This window comes from Stegodyphus dumicola, chromosome X1 (genome assembly GCF_044657685.1).
Source record: "Stegodyphus dumicola isolate Sdum_Otavi_A_Nest chromosome X1, ASM4465768v1".
NCBI lineage: Eukaryota > Metazoa > Arthropoda > Arachnida > Araneae > Eresidae > Stegodyphus > Stegodyphus dumicola.
This window is the reverse complement of record NC_140780.1, coordinates 256,425,940-256,445,576: the sequence shown is the minus strand read 5'-3', so window position 1 is coordinate 256,445,576 and position 19,637 is coordinate 256,425,940. Positions and strand designations below refer to the sequence as shown.

Genomic DNA, 19,637 nt, shown 5'->3' with positions numbered 1-19,637 from the left:
GCTTCCGAAACTTGAATTGAGGAAATTTAGTGGAGAATCGAAAGACTTTCTTGCTTTTTGGTCCCAGTTTGAAAAACTCCACATAGATAACTCTATCGTCGATGAAGATAAATTTCAATATCTTTTACAATGTGTGGTAGCAGATTCTAAAACGTCAAGACTCGTAACCAGTTTTCCGCCAACTAAAGAAAACTACTCAAAGGTGATCGCACAACTTAAAGAACGCTTCGGGAGAGATGAACTTTTGGTTCAGATTTATGTACGGGATCTACTTTCCATAGTAATGAAAAATGCTGCTGGTAGAATTAAAGTAGATTTAGCTGAACTTTACGATTTACTTGAAAGCAAGCTTGTGGCTCTTGAAAGTCTCGGTAGAACTAAGGATAAATCTGCAGAATTTTTAGAGCCACTTGTTGAGTCCTGTTTACCAGAGACTGTTTTTCGTGCGTGGGAAAGAAGCCGCTCGATGGAAGATACTGCGTCACAGCAAGATAGTGCGCGTTCGTTGGATAAACTTTTGTGCTTTCTTCGAAACGAAGTGCAAAGTGAGGAAATGATTAAACTCGCTAGTACCGGGTTGGGAGCTTCACGTTCTGAGCATTCGCGTCCACATGCTGATGATCCGGGTTGCTCTACAGCTGCTGCCTTGGTAAATGTTCAAGACAATACAGGTAGGCGAAATTTACGTTGTATTTTTTGTGAGAAATCCCACAATTCTGCTGAATGTTTTTCTGCTAGCAAAATGTCTTTAGAAGATAAACGAAAGCTTTTGGCCCAAAAGCGGCCTGTTTTCGCTGCCTACGAGTTGGACATAGTTCACGGGCATGCAAAACTAAAGTAAAACTAAAGTAAAATGTTTAACATGTGATAAATTTCACTATACCATTATGTGCTCAAATGGCGAACCTGTAAAGCCAAATGAAACTGACAGTACTGTTATTTCAAGTAATGCATTGTCTAATCAGTCAACTGTTAATGAAAATGTGTATTTGCAAACACTTGTTTTAAAAATAGTGTTTGAGGGTAGACAACTTACAGTTCGTACGATTTTGGACAGTGGTTCTCAGAAATCTTATCTTTCAGAAAGGGTTATCGCGTTTTTGCAACTGCGTCCTAAATCGAAACAAACCATTATACACGGTTTGTTTGGGGGGGAGAGACAAGTCCTCATTCCCATTTAGTGTTTGATGTTAATTTAAGAAATTTGGAGGGCACTTATGACCATAACTTTGAAGTACTTTCTCAAAACAAAATATGTGGATGTGTTCCAAAAGTAGTTGATCCCAATACCCTAAAAGAATTAAAACAAAGAAATATTACCTTGCCTGATTTGCAAGCTAAGGAATGTGACATTGAATTGCTTTTAGGAGCAGATGCCATCGGGGACATTATAACTGGCAGTCCTCTGAAACTGAACTCTGGTGTAACTATAGTTGGGACTAAATTCGGATACACTGTGATTGGTAAAGTAAACAGCTTATCTAAAGAACCAACTTCAGCTACTATTCCAGCAATACTACAAAATAATTTGTGCAATAATGTAGTTTCGTTGCATTGTGCTAATCTTAGCGTAACTGAACTCTGGAATTTAGATGCCATCGGCATAACAGATCCAACTGAAGATGTTAAACGTAAACTTGCTCACTCTGACACCGTTAAGCAATTTAAAGATAATTTAAATGTTCTTCCTGATGGCCGATATGAATTGCCGCTACCCTTTAAATCTGAAATTCTGTTACCTAGCAATAAGTCTATGACTTTTTAAAGGCATCAAAGAATGTGTCACCGAATTAATGAGGAAACTCAGTTAGATGACTATGTAGGGTTTATATTTATTTTAACTAACATTTATTTTAAGTTTAAACTAACTTTCCTGTCAAGCCTTACTTTCCTCTGGAACTGCCAATGCCAGAGTATGTAAATTTTAGTAGAACGCGCAAGGATTCAAATTATCAGTGGAAGTATTCTGAGTTAAATAGGAAAGAAACGAGTTCGAGGTGTGCTTTTCTTACTTCACGAGCGCGGAGGTAGTTAGTCAGAAATTGAAGAACCACGCGTTTCGGTCATGCAGTTCTTAGAGTAATGTAACGTTTTCAGCTTGTGTGAGATATCCATATTAAATCTTTATATTAATAATCCCTGCTGTGATTATTTAATTTGTAACCTGCACGTTGTAGCCCTGAGAGTTGCAACATTTAGAAAACATTTTCCAAGGTCTTGGAAATAGTTTTCTATTAACTGATATACACTTAAAATTCTTAATAAAAACATTATTATTACTGGTAAGCATACTAGAACACGTGACCACATTTTTCCTCTTCTTCTCTTGCGAAATGTATCTCATTACAGAGTTGCCATTCTTGACGATTTTATGTACAGTTATGTGTAATTTTCTACGTGCCTTAAGACTTAGCGAGTGCAAAACAAGACAGCTGTCTACCCAGCTGAAATGGGTATGAAATTGTACTCAAGCGAATTCGCGCATGAAGGAGGCGTTTACTTCCTATTTGTTCCATTGAGTGCCCCTTGTTGTGAGTTACTTGCTTAAGTGATAGGTCAACGAACGGAAACGTTTATTATATATGTTCAAGAAATGAAAGATTAAAAAATGTGCCTTTGAAACTTCTCGTTCATTGAAGTTTTGCATCTTCCCATATTTAGCGCAAAACATAACTTACAAGAATTTAAGGTACGTTTATATTCTGTGTAGTGTTAGATGACATTTATGGACTTTATTTATATGATAGGAATTATTATATTTAAATATAAAACCTTTCATAATAATCATAACCTATCATAATTCATAATAGCATAATTATGAATGCATAATGCTTGGTTTATTTTTCCTCATGTGAGCAAGTGCTTCGGTCGTTCCATTGGGTACTTTGAGAGTATAATGACTAAGAATTACCAAAACAAAAATCATGTTATCATATTAGTTGCAAAAATCTACAAATTTAGATGCAAGCCACTGAGAACGTTAATTTAGTAAAAGTAACTATCTCACTGGTGGCCTTGTAAATTCAGAGGTTTAATAATAATTAATTTTTGTGTGTGAAAAATGTTTGGTAAAGTTAATACACCGTTTTATCTGTTGCGCGTAGTTGTTTATGCAGTAGTTTGCGTAAATTTGCAAAACCTGATGGAAACTGAATTTTGACTGATATCAGTAAAGGAGAACAATTGCCATACACAAATGCTTTTCGTTAGTATGATAGGGTATATCCTGAAATTGGTCCTATTAGTTATTAATATCTATAATAAAATGTTAATGCTCACATCATTGTTTTTTTTTTTTTTTTTTTTTTTTTATAAATGTATGAACTCCTTACGAATTTATTTTTATTGTGTATGTTTTCTCTTATAAAAGTGTGTATTTGTTTCAAATTGGCATATCATGCACTGTTTAATGTTGATATCATCTGGAATTTTCTAGCACTGTTCACATAGTAAGAATCTTGCAGTCTGAAACTCTCCACAAAAGCTGTGATGAGTCATTTTTTTTTTAGAAGCTACCAACTTGCATTCTAATTTTAAATGCATAATTTCTGTATTAGAAGCTTAGTATAAAATAACAAATTTACTTTCCTAGCATATGAGTGGTACACATTATAAATTTATAATTTTATGCATAGACACAGTGCTAGGAAAAGGATGTGTAAACAGGCTGCTCCTATTCTACTAAGTTCAACGCTTCCATCTCCTGTCTGTGGTAAGAGATGTAGAATTTTGGTAACTTCATTTTATGTTTTATTCCCAGTGAAGGAATATGATAATTGTATTGATGCCATAGTTTTCATCATATACAGCATTAATACAAAGGCAATATCTCTTCAAAGATCTTGCACAAAGCCATAACATACTTTATAATTAATCAATTACTTCAAGTGGGTAGGTTTTAATTAATTAAATTAATGTAGATTCAATTATGTAGATTAATGTAGATTTGGTTGATCTTTGGATTATGGTAACTTGGCGACCAACTCTGCTACAGCAACCCTCTATTTTTTTTTTCCGCCGCCATTTTGTCTTCACGAAGTAAAGACATGTTTCTTTTCTTTTTATTTACTGAACACTTTTTCCAACAATCTACTAGCCAAATTACACTTATACTAGAAATTTTATCTAACAAAACTTCTTAATCATGACAAATATTCACTGCAAAATTGGGAAAAGTTCACAATCGCAAACTCCTTGCGCGTTTTTCACAATAACACATACACATAAACCATGTGCACGTCGACTTATTTTTACTTAAAAAAAAACATCCCAGAATTGCACAAAATTGGCATTGCGCACACTCTTCACTATATCCATGTACACTGCTTTTTTCACATAAATTAGAAAAATTTCACGAAAATGCATGACAATTTTCTGAATCTTTAAACCTGATAAAAAAAACATATATGAAATTACCTTATTGCGAAAAAGTATATACCCTTTCCAAATATGAACATTTCCACATATAAAATAAATAAAATATCTAAAAACTTTTATCTCTAAATTATCTATTATATTATAAACATCACCAACGAATTCATACCGCAAACATTACAAATACTTAGTGTCAAATATTTAAATTATTTCCATGTGCGTTTACTTCAACTAAAACATATACCAAATTCCTACAAACATAAAATTCAGAAAATAACTATCATTTAATTAAAATATCACTAAACCATGTACACGTCGACTTATTTTTACTTTTTTACTTAAAAAAACATCCCAGAATTGCACAAAAATGGCATTGCGCACACTCTTCACTATATCCATGTACACTGCTTTTTTTCTCATAAATTAGAAAAATTTCACGAAAATGCATGAAAATACTCAATGTATACTATTCAAACATATTCCAAAATACTACAAACATATAACTCACAAAATCACGAGCATTAAATTAAAATATAATTAAATTAAAAAACACTACTTCAAATATAAATAAGCACATACATTAAATTAATAAAAATTAGATTACAATCCTAATTACTTTAAACTAAATCATTGCTAATAACAATTTTTAAATAATACCATTTTAATTTATTTACTCCTTACATTTAGAACAATGCATAAAAATAATATCCTCAAATGATTAAAAATACTAACTTACCTAATCTTCTTCAGAATCTTCATTACGTCACTCCAGTACTACTGCTGATTTCTAAATCCTAAATCCAGTAGTCAACTGGAAGTCTATTCACCAAGTAATAAGAAATTAATAAAATTTCACCTATACTCAAACTACTTTCAGCAAACCATGTACCCTTCCTTACACAAAATGTCCATTTTCACCATATTTCTTGCACCGCCATTTAAACTCCTTCCTTTCACACAATCTCAACTTATTATTATTATTATTATCAGATAAACACATTAAAAATTTACAATTCACTTTACATAGCGCCATGCAATCTGAAAATTAATCAACACTATTTCACATAACACACAATGAAGCTTTTCCAAATTAACCCCCTTTTCCGATTAAAGAACTGTAATTCGTCCATTAATGTCACGTTTCACACAACACAGAATATAGCTAAATACAAAATTTCCAGATTTCCCCCCTTTTCCGATTAAACAACTGTAATTCGTCCATTAATGTTACATGACATATCTCATGATCTCTCATTTCCCTCACACAAAATAATGCGTAATCGGAACTGAGTGCTTTTCACATTATTACCAAAGTCCTAGGTAGTAACCTTTATCGCCTCCAAAATGTAGCCAAACTACCAGTTACCATATTCCAAAGATCAGCCGTAGATTTTACTCATTCTTTTCATGTGAAGTATTTTGATTTGTCGATTTTCCCCCTTTTTTATAGAAGGGGGATCATGCTGAAGACATGTTTATTTTTTTCTTTTAAGACTGAGGGTAAATAAATACAAATTTCTGTTTTTGTTTTATCTGTCCTTATGAAGTTCATATGCTAGGGCTTTCTTTCCATCAGTTTGATGTGGCAGATTAGTGCTACTTTGGTAGATGGTTGCACGGATTTTTGACGATTTATTTTGGCGCAATTGTTGGCGCGGTTTTTACAATCCTCAGCCATCTTTAAAAACGGCGTTTTTACGTTATTTTACACATAGTAAAGTATTCAAAGCTTTAAAAAAAATAAATATTGTTTAAAAAAAGGATTAATTTTTTGTTGAAAATGTTGTTTTTTAAGATGGCAGGCCAATGTAAATAAATACATTTACTATGAGTATAAAATACTAAAGAAAGGTTAATTATTACTTTCTATAGCACAGAAATAGAATAAAAATGCCACTATAAAAACATTGTGCCAATGTTTAATTGGATTAAAATATTACGTAAATTGAATATTGAATTAAAAACCATCATACCAACGTTTAAAAGAATTAAAATATTGTTTAAATTAAATATTTTAAAATAAGTAAATATGAACACTTTGTACACTAGAGCTAAAATGACAGCAATTAGTTTATTGTCAGTAAAAAAGGAGGAATGTCTAATATTTTTCTTATTACAGTTACAGAGCGATTTCTTCCAACATGACCACAATACCATATACGGCAGTCCTCAGAATCTGCTCTTCTAACAATCTTCATCTCTGATCTACATTTTCGCACTTCATTGAAGAAGCAATTAGCGAGGTTTACTCCAAAAATTTAAAATAAATTTCCTCTGACCCTTGTAACAATTTATTAATAAATCTTTGATTAGGAAAGCCAGGCTGGCCAAAATAAGATCTCAAATTACAATTTTTTGATTCCGATACCAATAATTCTTGGTACTAATCAATAACAACATTCATCTTTGAAAGAGACATTTTTGAAGAAATTTGAAGATATGAATTAAATTTTAAAATGCTGTGGTAATGCACAAATTTTTAGTAACCAATCAGGAAGCTGATTACAGCTCGTTAATGCACAAATATTCTATAGCCAATCAGAGAGCTAATTACATCATGCCTAGAATTAAAATTATTTAAATGATTATGCATAATAAAATCATTTTTAAAAAATGCAAAATTAAATCGTATTTTAATATTTAACAGCCATAAATGTTGAAAACATTAGATTAAATTTATAGATATTAAAACCAATTACTTTTAAAGTAAGGTGACGTCATTGATTACATCATCCACAACATAAAATTTCATAGAATATCAAGAATAAAATTTTTATTTCAAATAAAAATGCAAAATTAAATTGATTTTTAATATTTAGAAGCCATAAATATTTAAAACAAGGAATTTATGCATAATAAAACATTATTTTTTAAATAAAATGACAACAAAGTACACGTTACCATAAATAACTTATCCAGCAATGGGTTTACCATAAGTCGTACTACTCGTCAAAAAAAAAAAAAAATTGCCAAAATCCGTGCAACGGTCTACCAAAGTAGCACCGGCAGATTAACTTCTACATGTTTTACTCCACTGGCTTTATGCACTATGGCACTCCCGTTCTCAGTCTTCAAAACAACCAAACAGAATCAATGCCATGCAATAGACAATTTTTTAAAACCCTGAAAAACTAATCTGCCAATCGCATTTAATGTATTTATTGTACAGCAATATGTGTTGTCAAAAAAAAAAAAAAATCATACTGTAAGGTAGACTCATGGCATGGAAATACTTAATGATGTATTTAATACTACATGATGAATAACATTGTCTTACTTTAAAAACTAGGAAACCTTTTTCACTCTGCTTAGCAAAATGAAGAAATTAACAGAAACAGGTTGTCTAATTTTTTAAAAATGGGGCTTATTTGATGAATTCATATAATACAAACCAAAGAATTGGTACAAAAAGTAGGAATAGGTTTTTAAGGTGTTTTGGATCTGGTGAAAGAGCCTTATCTTCTGATCATGCTTCAACAATATTTTGACTTATGTGTTCTCATTTTACAGAAAATTTATTTTCATTTGTTTCCTTTTAGCTGAGATATTTTTTTAAATTTCATTGCAGAAAGCTAAATCTATATGAAGTTCTTTGTTAAGCATTGAGCTTCTTTCAGTTCATTATTTAGTAAATGTAACTATAATTGTTCAGTCAACTGATAACTTTTATAGCAATTTTTAAAATTTTTCTCTGATAAACGTGGTTAGTTATATTTTATTTTAATATGCTGTTATGTCAAGATATTGGCAGTTCTGCTATAGGTCTTCAGTAAAGGCAGCTTGTTAGATCTTCATTAAACTGTCTGACAGCACTGTTGTAACAATATCATGTAATATAGGGTCTACTATTATTTGAAGTGTCATTTAGAACTTGTATGAATATGTATTTACTTGGGTAATTTTCCTCATTCTCTTTCTAATTTATCCATCTGAAAATTTCACAGTGTATGCCATTTCTAAGTGGAATGGAGGTAAAAGAATTTAATATTATAATACAACATGTATGTTTCTTGCTCTTTCTATATCCCTCATACAGTGAGAAAAAGCAAAATTTCTTAACCTACATAATTTCGTTAATCTGCAGATTATAATTTTTAAAGTAAAGGAACTACTCTTATACATGCCCTTGGTTGGCAAAAAATTTCTTGCCGAAACTCCATGCCGCGATATTGCTATCTAAATTTTTTGTCTACATTTCGAACTTTAAGCCTAAAATGTCTGCAAAATGCATTTTGCCGCTTGTGCAAAAACCACGTTTTTAACACACAATTTGCACCAAAAATCCAAAACAAAAAATTTAGATAGCAAAAATTTAAAGTTTCTAACCAAAAATATTTGATAAGAATCCATGTGCACAGCGATCTGTTTTAACTAAAACAGAGAATAAAAAACAGAGAATAGCACAATCTATGCAGCGTAGGAATCTAGGAATTACGCACACCTTGCTAAAATAAACTAACACAACAACAATACCATGTGCACAGCGTTCTGTTTTAACTTTAAAAAATATGAGCGAATTGCACAATCTAGGCATTGTGCACAAATCAACAAAATAAACTAAAATAAATTACAAACAACTCAAGAAACGATAACGAGAGAAATTCATAACAAAAATACAATGAACATAGCATTCTACAAAATATAAACAACAATATAATAAACTGCACTTACCAATGTGAATGCTTCTTCCAGAGTTGCCAACTCTCCCGATTTTTGACCGCTCTCCCGCCAACCCGATTTACAATATATTTTTCCCGATTTTTTCTTATTCTTAAAATTTCTCATGATTTTTATGGAACTTGGCTGAATACTTCATTATATAAACAAAAAAATGTGAATTTTGACGTCTGAAAGCAATTGAATTTTCTTTAGATTGTATCTAAACTAAAACCTTGTGAATCAGATGAGAATTTCTGCTTTGTGAATGAGAGCATACGTATCCGGAAACCTCGTTCTCCAGTTTTCCAATGGGCATCGAGCTCCACTGCGTGTCATCTGGCATATATTAGCCAATGAGCACAAAGCAAGCTCAAGGCTGTTATTTGGATGTTCTTTAGTTATTTCGTTCATTTTGCCCTGAGTTGTGTGTTGGTAAATAGCTTAAGAAATTATCATCTTTTGTTATGTCTGCGAGAAAGGTGAAATACTTTTGTACGTTTCAAAAATTTTACACAGTTGACTTTCCTTCCATTATTTCCTCAAGGAAATGTAATAAATTTGCGATGTGTACTGTTTGTCTTTTCGATTTCGCATGGTGGAAGGACGGATGTTCTCGAACATGTGCGTACACAAAAACACAAATACTACATGGTTTGTTTTGAAAAAAAATGAAAAATTGAATTTTTCTTCGGAAACAAAGGACCAAAATGTTGTTAATGCAGAATGTCTGTTCTCTACCTTTTTACTGGAGCACAACCTGCCACTGAATGGTGACTGCCTTCGATTCCCTTCTGTTCCGCATGAGCATCTTAAAGGTGTGCCATCGCAAAACGATTAAAGAGGTATCTTTTTTTTTTTTTTTTTTTTTTTTTTCCGGTTAATTTTTTCAAGTTGAATGTGTAGAAAACTAATATTTTTATTTTACTTTGCAAATGCCAAACATTGGCACTTAAGTCCTTAGTTCACAGCTGTCCAGTACTTTTTAACAATGTCCTCATACCGAGAAAGTGCAGTTCTATTATTTAAATTTTAAAAAATCATTAGCTGATCGGAGTCACACAAAACGCAGTTTGGGGAATCTACCACTCCAATTCTGTAGACATGGTCTCGTAAACAGCCGTGTCCAGTCAGACATCTAAATAGAGCCATCGTTGTCTTTCTTGGGAACTGGGAATAGTTCTCTCCTTCCCCAGAGTCCTCCATCTCTTATCCATAGCATGTTGAATCATATCCTGTTTTAGAATTTTAAGAGTCAAATTAACAAACAGTTTAGTCGTATAAAAAGAAAGTGGTGGATTAATGCGTTGCTTTATCAAAGTTCCTTTCTTAGCCAATGTATCAGCTTTTTCATTGCCCATAATTCGCCAGTGACCTAGAATCCATTGGAAAGACATTATGTGTGTGGATGCCTAAGGAAAGGCCTACAGTCTAAGATTCTCTGGGAACTCTTTTAATTTTTCAGAAGGGCTTGAAGCACACTTTTGGAATCTGACAATATGATTGCCTTTACAAAAGAGTGGCTATGAATCAACAGTTGTAGAAAACTGATATAGGTGAGTCCCCCCCTCTCATAATGTAATGTGAATTGAGTTTTCTGTCAGGAAAAAGTGTCTTTCATGTAGGTAATATTTACTCATATGAATTTCTATTCCTTCAGCACAGTTAAATCTGTTTTAGCTCTTTATTCTTGTCATACCTTATTCAAATATGCTGTTAAAAAATCAAATGCAGTTAACTTTGATTACTTGGAGCATGAGCATATTAATTTGGTGTGGTTAAGTAGCAGCTTTCAGTTAGCCCAAACAGTTTTTTCAGTTTAAAAATTCAAATGTCAGTGCAACTATTTACAACAAGTCAAAGAATTGCACAAACTCGGTACTCATGTACTCATTGACCTATTTTTACTTAAAAAAAACAGAATTGCACAAACTTGGCATTCCGCAATCCATTGACTTTATCCATTTACACATAACCGATTTTCACTTAAAAGAACATCAGAGAAATGCACAAACCAAGCACTGCACACTACCTTGGCTTTGTCCATGTACACATTGATCTATATTCACTTAAAAAGTCAATGGAGCAGCCAACAAAAATATATAATCTCAATAAACTACATTTTAAATTAATGAAATAATATAAAAAGGAAATTCATCTTTGCACTACACAAAGGAAACATCCACTTACCTTATTTACAAATTAACATGTCTTCAGTCAAACAAAATTCCTTAACATCATCCAAAAACTTCCTAAAATTATCTGAATTAGAATCTGTATACTGGTGGCGCCACAGAAATTCACAAAAAGGAGAGTGTAAAATATCCTCTGTAACGCCGGTAACATCTGGCATTTGACCATATGCATTTCCTTCGTACAAACAGGACACTTAATAATGGCTACTAAGTAAACTTTCATTTACACACCAGTCGATTAATACTCTTTTTCCTCTTTCTTTCCAAATCGTACAGAAATTTCAAATTAATCTTACTACGTTCAGCCATTCTACCATCTAAACCACAAAAGAAGTAATGTACTTCCTAACCAGCACACACCACAAGCCCTTACAAATCTTTTCCCATAATTCAAAATTTACCACAATCACACAACCGATTGCATCATAATAGGGTTTCCATAACATTCAACTACTCAGGTTACTATAAATGAAACAACAACTTCGCAATAATACAAGGGGCACCCTTCAATCTACTCTAACCAATGGTAAAAATGTATCTAGATACAAATAAAGAAGTTGTATGTTTCAAAATATGATATTAGTAATCTTGAAGCTGTCTAAGAATATTTAGAACTCCCAAATATGCATCTTTTCCAATAAAAGTGACATTATATGATATGATAGTCGAAAGTTGTTGCATTAGGTATCATTGTATTTTGGCTCAATGATAAAACTGCCTTTTGGTTTTAGGATTAATAAATATGTAATAAATATTGTTCAGTTATTAGAACAGTTTAGCTTTAAGATTACATCATTTCTTCTGTACTTGGCGCCTTGCATGGTGCGAATGTTCATTACAGTAACCCTGTAAACCCTCACTCAGTTTTTTTATTGCTGTTGTTGTTAGTAGTAAGTCATCGCTTGAAATATGGCACACATGGGATTAAGGGTGTAGAATACAATATTAATTATAATTAGTAAAGTCCATTTCTTTAAAATTTTATTATTTTTATATCAACGCCTGCATCGCATGAACATTTAATAGTCCGTCGAGCCGGAGGTTAAGGATATCGAATACTTTTGTTTTGTTTGCATTATGCATAACTTCATATAGAGTGTTTGGAATGCTTTCATTTTCGTATGGATTACGCAATTAAGGTTGGATACTGTGTCATCGTTCACTTCTGGTGTTGCTGTCGAAAAATCTCCAATCACGGTAAGTGATAAATTATTTATTTGTTCATGATGAGTGAATTGAAAGCGATTAAAGCTGGCAAAAAAAGCTTAAAATGCAGTATCACAATGTTTGAAAATAAGGTATATTCAACAATGGACGAAGCAGATATTTCCTTATTGGAGTTATACGAATCAAGATAATTAGAATTTAAAAAGTAATTAAGTAATATTTTCACAAAAATAAGAGTTTGATTCTTTATTTGCGCAATGTGAGGAAAATGAAACTGAAGAATTCATTAAGGAAAAGGAAAATATAGTAGATAATCTCTATGAAATTTATTTGAAAGAATTTATTAAAAGAAAAAATTTTGAGATCAGTTCTCAAAGGAATAGTTATTCAAATGAAAACGGTTTGAGTAAAGACGTAATTGTTTCTGATGTAAAATTTCGTAAATTGTCTCTTCCTGTATTCAGTGGGAAAATTGAAGAATGAATCGAATTTGAGGATTTATTTTCCGCAGCTGTGCATAAAAATAGCAAATTAACTAATGTGCAAAAATTGCAATATTTAAAGAGTTCGTGTAAAAAATATTAATCAATTCATTCCAATATAAATAAATATTATTCCCTTCCAATTTTGGATTCAAATTATGACATAGCATGGAGTTTGTTAGTTGAGTGCTATTGCAACAAAAAAGATTTGATCAATTCTATCAAAGAAATTAATTTCTATACCTCAAATGAGTGATTTTACTTCGTCGCTTTTAAAATTTATCGATAAGGTGCATGGATGTTTACGATCCTTGGAAGCATTAGAGCAAAAGGTGGAAGAATTTTCAAATATGTTAATTGTTTATTTGTTAGTTGAAAAGTTGGATAGAAATACTCGGTGTTGTTGGGAAAGATCACTTTAGAAAGATGAAATAGGAACAGTTAAACAAATGACATGTTTTTTGAAGATACACGCTCATACCCTATCACATTACAAACCTCCACGTGGGGAATTGAAACGTTTATTTAATACCAAAGCTCTTGCATCGTTTTTGGAAAATTTAAAAAATTTTCCTTATTGTAAAGGTGATCATTTATTGTTCAAATGTGTGCAATTCTTAAATTTAACAGTCAAGAAATGATTTGAATTTGTAAAGACAAAAAAACTGTTTCAATTGTTTATCTTCGGTCCACACAATCAAGGACTGTGAAAGTTCTAATACTTGCAGAAATGTCAGCAATTTCACAATTCACTCTTACATTTTGATCTAAGTGAAGAAAATTTCAATAGAGCAAATCACTCATCGAATAAAAACATGAACAAGACTAATAAATTTAGCAGTAATCTTTCTCCAAATGCTGATACATTTACTCTATTGGCAAGCAGCCAAAAGGTTAGTGACACTAATGAAACCAAGCAAATTCTATTAACAGTGCTGCACTGAATATTTCCACTTCTTTTAATAAACAAGTTCTACTTTCAACTGTAATTATTTTCGTTAAAGGTGATGATGGGAAATTTATTTCGCTGAGAGCCTTGCTTGATTCTAGTTCTGAAAATAATTTCATTACTAAAGAATGTGTTGAATTATTGAATTTGAAGAAAACAAAAATAAACTCTTCTATTTCGGGTATCAATGATACAGTTATGAGTGTTAAGGAAAACGTTTTAGCAACCATCGCTAATGCTACTAGAGATTTTATTCGTATGTTACAATTTTTTGTTGTTCCAAAAATAACTTGTGTAACACCTGCTAGATATGTAAACATTCCTGATCTTAAGCAGTTGCAACCCATTGTTTTAGCTGATCCAGAGTTTTATAAACCTGGTCAAATACATGTTTTATTGTCTAACAAAGTATTTTTTGATTTACTGGGAACAAATGGAATAAATATGCAAGACCTGATTCTCCATCAGTCAGATTTTGGATACATCGCTAGCGGGTCAGTACGCATGCCGCAGCAAGGCAATGTTAATAATTATCGTGGGTTTGTTGAAAATGTGGGTATTTATCTGACAATATGAGAAGGTTTTGGGAGATTGAAAGTATTAATGAAGCAAAAAAAGAAGAGTCAGGAAGAGGAATTTTGTGAATAGCACTGTCTTCATATACGCAGGAGGCAAGATACTGCAGATATGTAGTGGAAATTAAGGAGGAAGGACTTAACCTTTTAGGTGAATCGAGAGAAAACGATAGTAAAAGACTTGTGCTTCACTCGCAATCCCACAGTGAAACCCTTATATAAAGATTTCATTAAGGAATATAACAAATTAGGCCATTCCGAAGAAATTGATAAAGGGGATAGCTCTAGTTTCTCATATTGTCTTCCTCATCATGTGGTTTTCAGGTCCAATAAACCTAGCACTAAACTTAGGGTAGTGTTTGATGCCACTGCTCCTACGAGTACTGAAATTTCGTTAAACAATATTCTACTGAATGGAGGGATAGTTCAAGGCAAACTATTTGATATTATTTGCAGATTTCAAAGTTGCCTTCACAGCAGACATTGTAAAAATGTCTTGTCAGATTTTGATTAAAGAACATCAAAGAGATTTATTACGCATGTTATGGAAGAGTAATGAAGAAGAACCAGTTAAAGGCTATAGACTGAAGACTATAACTTACAGTACTTCCAACGTACCATATCTGGCAACACGCACACTTAACCATTTTGCAGAGGGTGAAAGAAACAATTTTTCATTAGCAGCGCAAATAGTAAAAAAAAGGGATTTTTACGTCGACGTACTCTAATAGAGGCTAAAGAATTGCAACCGTAGTAGATTAACCTATTATCACGTGAAGGAATGCATCTGCACAGATGGTGTGCTAATCACCCTGATCTTATGCAGTTTCCGGATAGACAAGAGGAATATTCTTTCAGTAATTTCTATGACGATCAGAGCATCAAAACTTTAGGATTATTATGGAATCCAAAGGTAGATTGTTTTCCGTACAAATCAGCGATCAAGAAACCATCTACTTACACAAAGAGAACAGGGTTGTCTGAAATTGCTCGCATTTATGATCCATTGGTACTGCTTGGTCCAGGGATAACAAAAGCAAAAATCTTCATCCAAAGATTTTGGTTATTGAAGTTTTGAAACAATCTGCTACCCGAGAAGATAATTAAGGAGTGGCAACTTTTTATTGATTCCATGCAGTCTATCAGCAGTTTGCAAGTGAGCAGATATGTTTTACAGGACAGTTTTTCTGAGATACAAATTCATGGGATTTTCAGATGCATCAGAACACGCATATGGAGCAGTCGTATTTACGCTGTAGAAGTGACAATAATTTATCTTCACATTTGCTTTGCAGTAAGCCCAGAGTAGCTCCACTAAAAACCGTTGACAGTACCATGACTGGAACTTTACGCAGCTGTACTATAGCACAGCTTGTTACAAGTGTGGTGCCTTTATTGAAATTGGACATCAGTAAAATATGTCTGTGGTGTGACTCAACCATAGTTTTAGTGTGGCTTCAGAATCCTCCACACGTACTAAAAACTTTTGTTGCTAACTGAGTGTTGTAGATCCAAGAGCTAACACAGACATACCAGTGGAATTATGTTCATTCAGAGGAGAACCCACCAGACCTTATTTTCCGAGGACTGAATTTTGACAAGCTGCATGATGCTGATCTCTGGTTGAAATGTCCTCCATTCTTCAGGAAAGGTGTCATACCTAGCAATAATATTGACTTTGAACAATTAGAAAAAGCAGAGACATTTTCTAATGAACTGAGAAAAGAACTGACATTGCTTGTTTATGCACTTCGCCTTCAAAATTAATTGATTATGTCATAAATATCACTAACAATTACTTAAAATTATTACGTATTATTAGTTATATTTTCAGGTTCATTTGGAACTCTAGGTGTGCAAAACAGAAAGGAGTGCAGAGAAGAACAGGTGGGGTAAGTTCAAAGGAGTTTAAATAAGGCAGAATCCTTTTTAATAAGAGAAGTTCAAAAATGTAGTTTTTATTTAGATTACAACTCCTTCGCACAAGGAAAACCCATTAATCATAAAAGTCATTTAGTTTCTTTGGACCCTTTTTTGGATGCAAATGATGTAATGAGAGTAGGAGGCCGATTACAAGGGGCCAATATAATGTTTTCACAAAAACATCAAATAATTTTGCCTGTTAAATGTAAACTAACTAAATTGATTGCTGAACATTATCATCAGAAATATTTACACATAGGTTCGCAAGCATTATTGTGTTTTATGAGACAGAACTTTTGGCCATTACAAGGTAGGAATTTAAGTAGAAAGATTACCCGTGAATGTATAATTTGTAGTAAAACTAAACCAGTCACTATCGAACAAATTATGGGGTCATTACCTGCAGAGCGTGTTAAGTCTGAGCTCACCCGTTAACCATGTCAATACTAATTTTTGTGGCCCATTTTTCATTAGGTACAAGGGACGGAGGAAAGGAACTCTTCATAAGGTTTATTTAGCTCATTTTATTTGCCTTATAAAAAAGGCAGTGCATCTCGAACTAGTGAGTGACCTCATTACTCATTTATTGCCACCTTAAAGAGATTTCTCGCTAGATGCAGAAAATGCTCAATCATTTTCTCAGACAACACAAAAAACTTCGTTGGCGCAAATTGCAGAGAATTAACAATTTAATTAGAAATCCTGACAAAAAATTAGCAGATTATTTAGGTGAAGAAGGAATCGTTTGGAAGTTTATTCCCCCATGGGACACCTAATTTTGGTGGACTATGGGAATCTGGAATTAAATCCGTGAACTATCACTTAAAGTGGATTATAGGTAATGCAAGGCTGACTTTCAAGGAGTTATTAACTGTAGTAACTCTGTCTGTTTTAAATTCTCGCCCTATTACTCAATTATCTTCTGATGTAAATGATTTAGAGGCCTTAACACCAGGCCATTTTCTCATTGAAAGACCCTTGAATGCTATACTAGAACCCGAATTAATTGAAAATAGACTGTCAAGATGGAAAGGAACTACCAGATTTGTCCAATTGATATCGAATCATTGGCATAGGGACTATTTAAACACACTACAACAGAGTTCAAAATGGAAGGTAAAACAAATGAATATTAAAATCGGTTTGCTAGTACTAGTTAAGGAGGATAAGCTTCCTGTCAGTATATGGGTGTTAGGGTGCATTACAAGACTTTTTCTTGGAGCTTACGGTAAGGTTAGAATAATAGAAATATGTATAGCAAAAGGCATCATTAAGCGTGGAATTACGAAAATTGCAATTCTACCCCAGGAAGAAGCTTCCTAAGTTAATTCTGTTAGCTTATTATTATAGAACTTGTATTGTGTTTAAAAATTTTGTATTGGAAACTGAATATTATTGTATTTAATTAAGATATATTATTTGTATAGCTACATTGTATAAGGTTGTAATTGTACAATTTTATATGTTATTATGAGTATTATCGCAGGAAATTATTAAAGTAACCCTTTAATGCCGGTGGGTATGTTCAGTCATTAGGACAGTTTAGCTTTAAGATTACGTCATTTTTTCTCTTCTTGGCACCTTGCATGGTGCAAATGTTTATTACAGTTACCCTGTAAACGCTTGCTCAGTTTTTATTGCTGTTGTTGTTAGTAAGTCATCACTTGAAAGATGGCACTCATGTGATTAAGGTTATACAATAAAATTTTAATTTGTACAGTCCATTTCTTTAAAATTGTATTATTTGTATATCAACACCCGCATCACATGAACAGATATAAATAATTGAGTAAGTAAAATAACATAAAAATACAATTCTTTGTCTTTAATGTGGAGCTAATTAAATAGCATTAGCAAGACATGTACATGAAGTAGCACAAGATACACAATAGCTGCAATGCTACTGACTGATATCAAAATGCTTCAAAACTATTTTCTTTTGGTCTGCATATGATCCAGCAGCTTTAGCAAGACATGTACATGAAGTAGCACAAGATACACAATAGCTGCAATGCTACTGACTGATATCAAAATGCTTCAAAACTATTTTCTTTTGGTCTGCATATGATCCAGCAGCTTTATAAGTTATTCATAATTGCTTGCATTATTATGAAGGAAAGAGAAAAATGAATGAACAAGCTTTTATTGTGTGTCTATTTTGAATGAAATAACAGTAAATAATCATGTAATATGCACATTGACATTTCAGCTTTGTGAAGAGTAAAAAATGCATGCAAACATACATAAATTTTAAGCAAAGCATTCCGATAACTGTGTGGTGCTGTATGCATTAGCACATACCTTAAAATATAAACAATATGAAATAAATTCATGTGCATAACTGACATGATATAGCTATGCTCAGATTATGTTGTATACTGTAACTTCACATCTCACTGTGTATAAATAAAACCAAATTACTAGTGAATTGTTAGTGATCAGTGAAATGTGAACAGCTGCGCATTATGCACCATCAAGAAATACAGAGAACCAAATTTTTAATCCTTATTTAAAGCAAAGTGCATAAATGGGAAATATCACAAACGGAAGATAAATAAAATTTTGATTTTCATTTTGTTCAGCTTCTAGTATAATAAATCCTTTTAAAAATTTTAAACATGTTTGATGTATACTTAAGTAATTTCTAGTAAATATTTTTTTTTTTTTTAATTTTTTGCAGCATCATGAACAAATATCAGACATTCGAAAATGAAAGTGATAATGATCTGCCTGCAACAACAATAGAACCAGAACATTTAGACATTAGCTTGAGTACATCGAAACCTGGAGTCAATTCAGCTTCCCCCAAAATCACCAGATCAGTTGGACAGTCTAGATTTGTTGAAAATTCCCTTGAAAATAATGGAAGTTCTCACACTGCTGTGGTTATATCTGATCCTGCTGAAATTGAAGAAACTGATAATGACATTGGGTAAGTTTTACTATTTGATTACTACTCTGTATTTTGGTATTTCTATGCTGTTCAGTCCTGAAAACTTCATTTGATGCCAAGATTATTTTGACAATAATCTAGTGATGGAAAGTTTCAGTTTATGGTCTATGTTAACCCTTGGTTTATGTTGATACAAATTTCATAAAGATTATTGTTCTAATCTTTAACTAAATATTTATTTATTTTTGCAAAATTTGACTGACGGTAGTACTTGGCATCAGCAGTAGGTAAATCCTTCAGCTAGTTAAAACTGTGATGTGGCTTCCTTCAAATCAATCTTGCCATCTATGTGAACTTTCAGTGTTTCATGGCCATATATGTTTTCTTTAGTGATGCTTAGGTTTGTTTTATGGGAATTTTAAT

The 19,637-nt window shown here is 32.5% G+C and overlaps 1 protein-coding gene across 5 annotated transcripts in view; it reads left to right on the top strand.

Annotated features, from left to right (window-relative positions):
- The first annotated feature begins 2,416 nt into the window (after positions 1-2,416).
- LOC118181780 (phosphatidylinositol 3,4,5-trisphosphate 3-phosphatase TPTE2-like) overlaps positions 2,417-19,637 on the top strand; it is a 75,809-nt gene continuing 58,588 nt past the window's right edge. For 3 of the 5 annotated variants that reach the window (XM_085807571.1, XM_085807570.1, XM_085807567.1), the window contains exons 1-2: positions 2,417-2,689; positions 19,002-19,253. In XM_085807571.1, the coding sequence (XP_085663697.1) occupies positions 19,006-19,253 (248 nt within the window). In that variant the 5' untranslated portion in view covers positions 2,417-2,689; positions 19,002-19,005. The remainder of the gene's footprint in view (positions 2,690-19,001; positions 19,254-19,637) is intronic. The other 2 variants (XM_085807569.1, XM_085807568.1) reach the window with 2 other exon arrangements.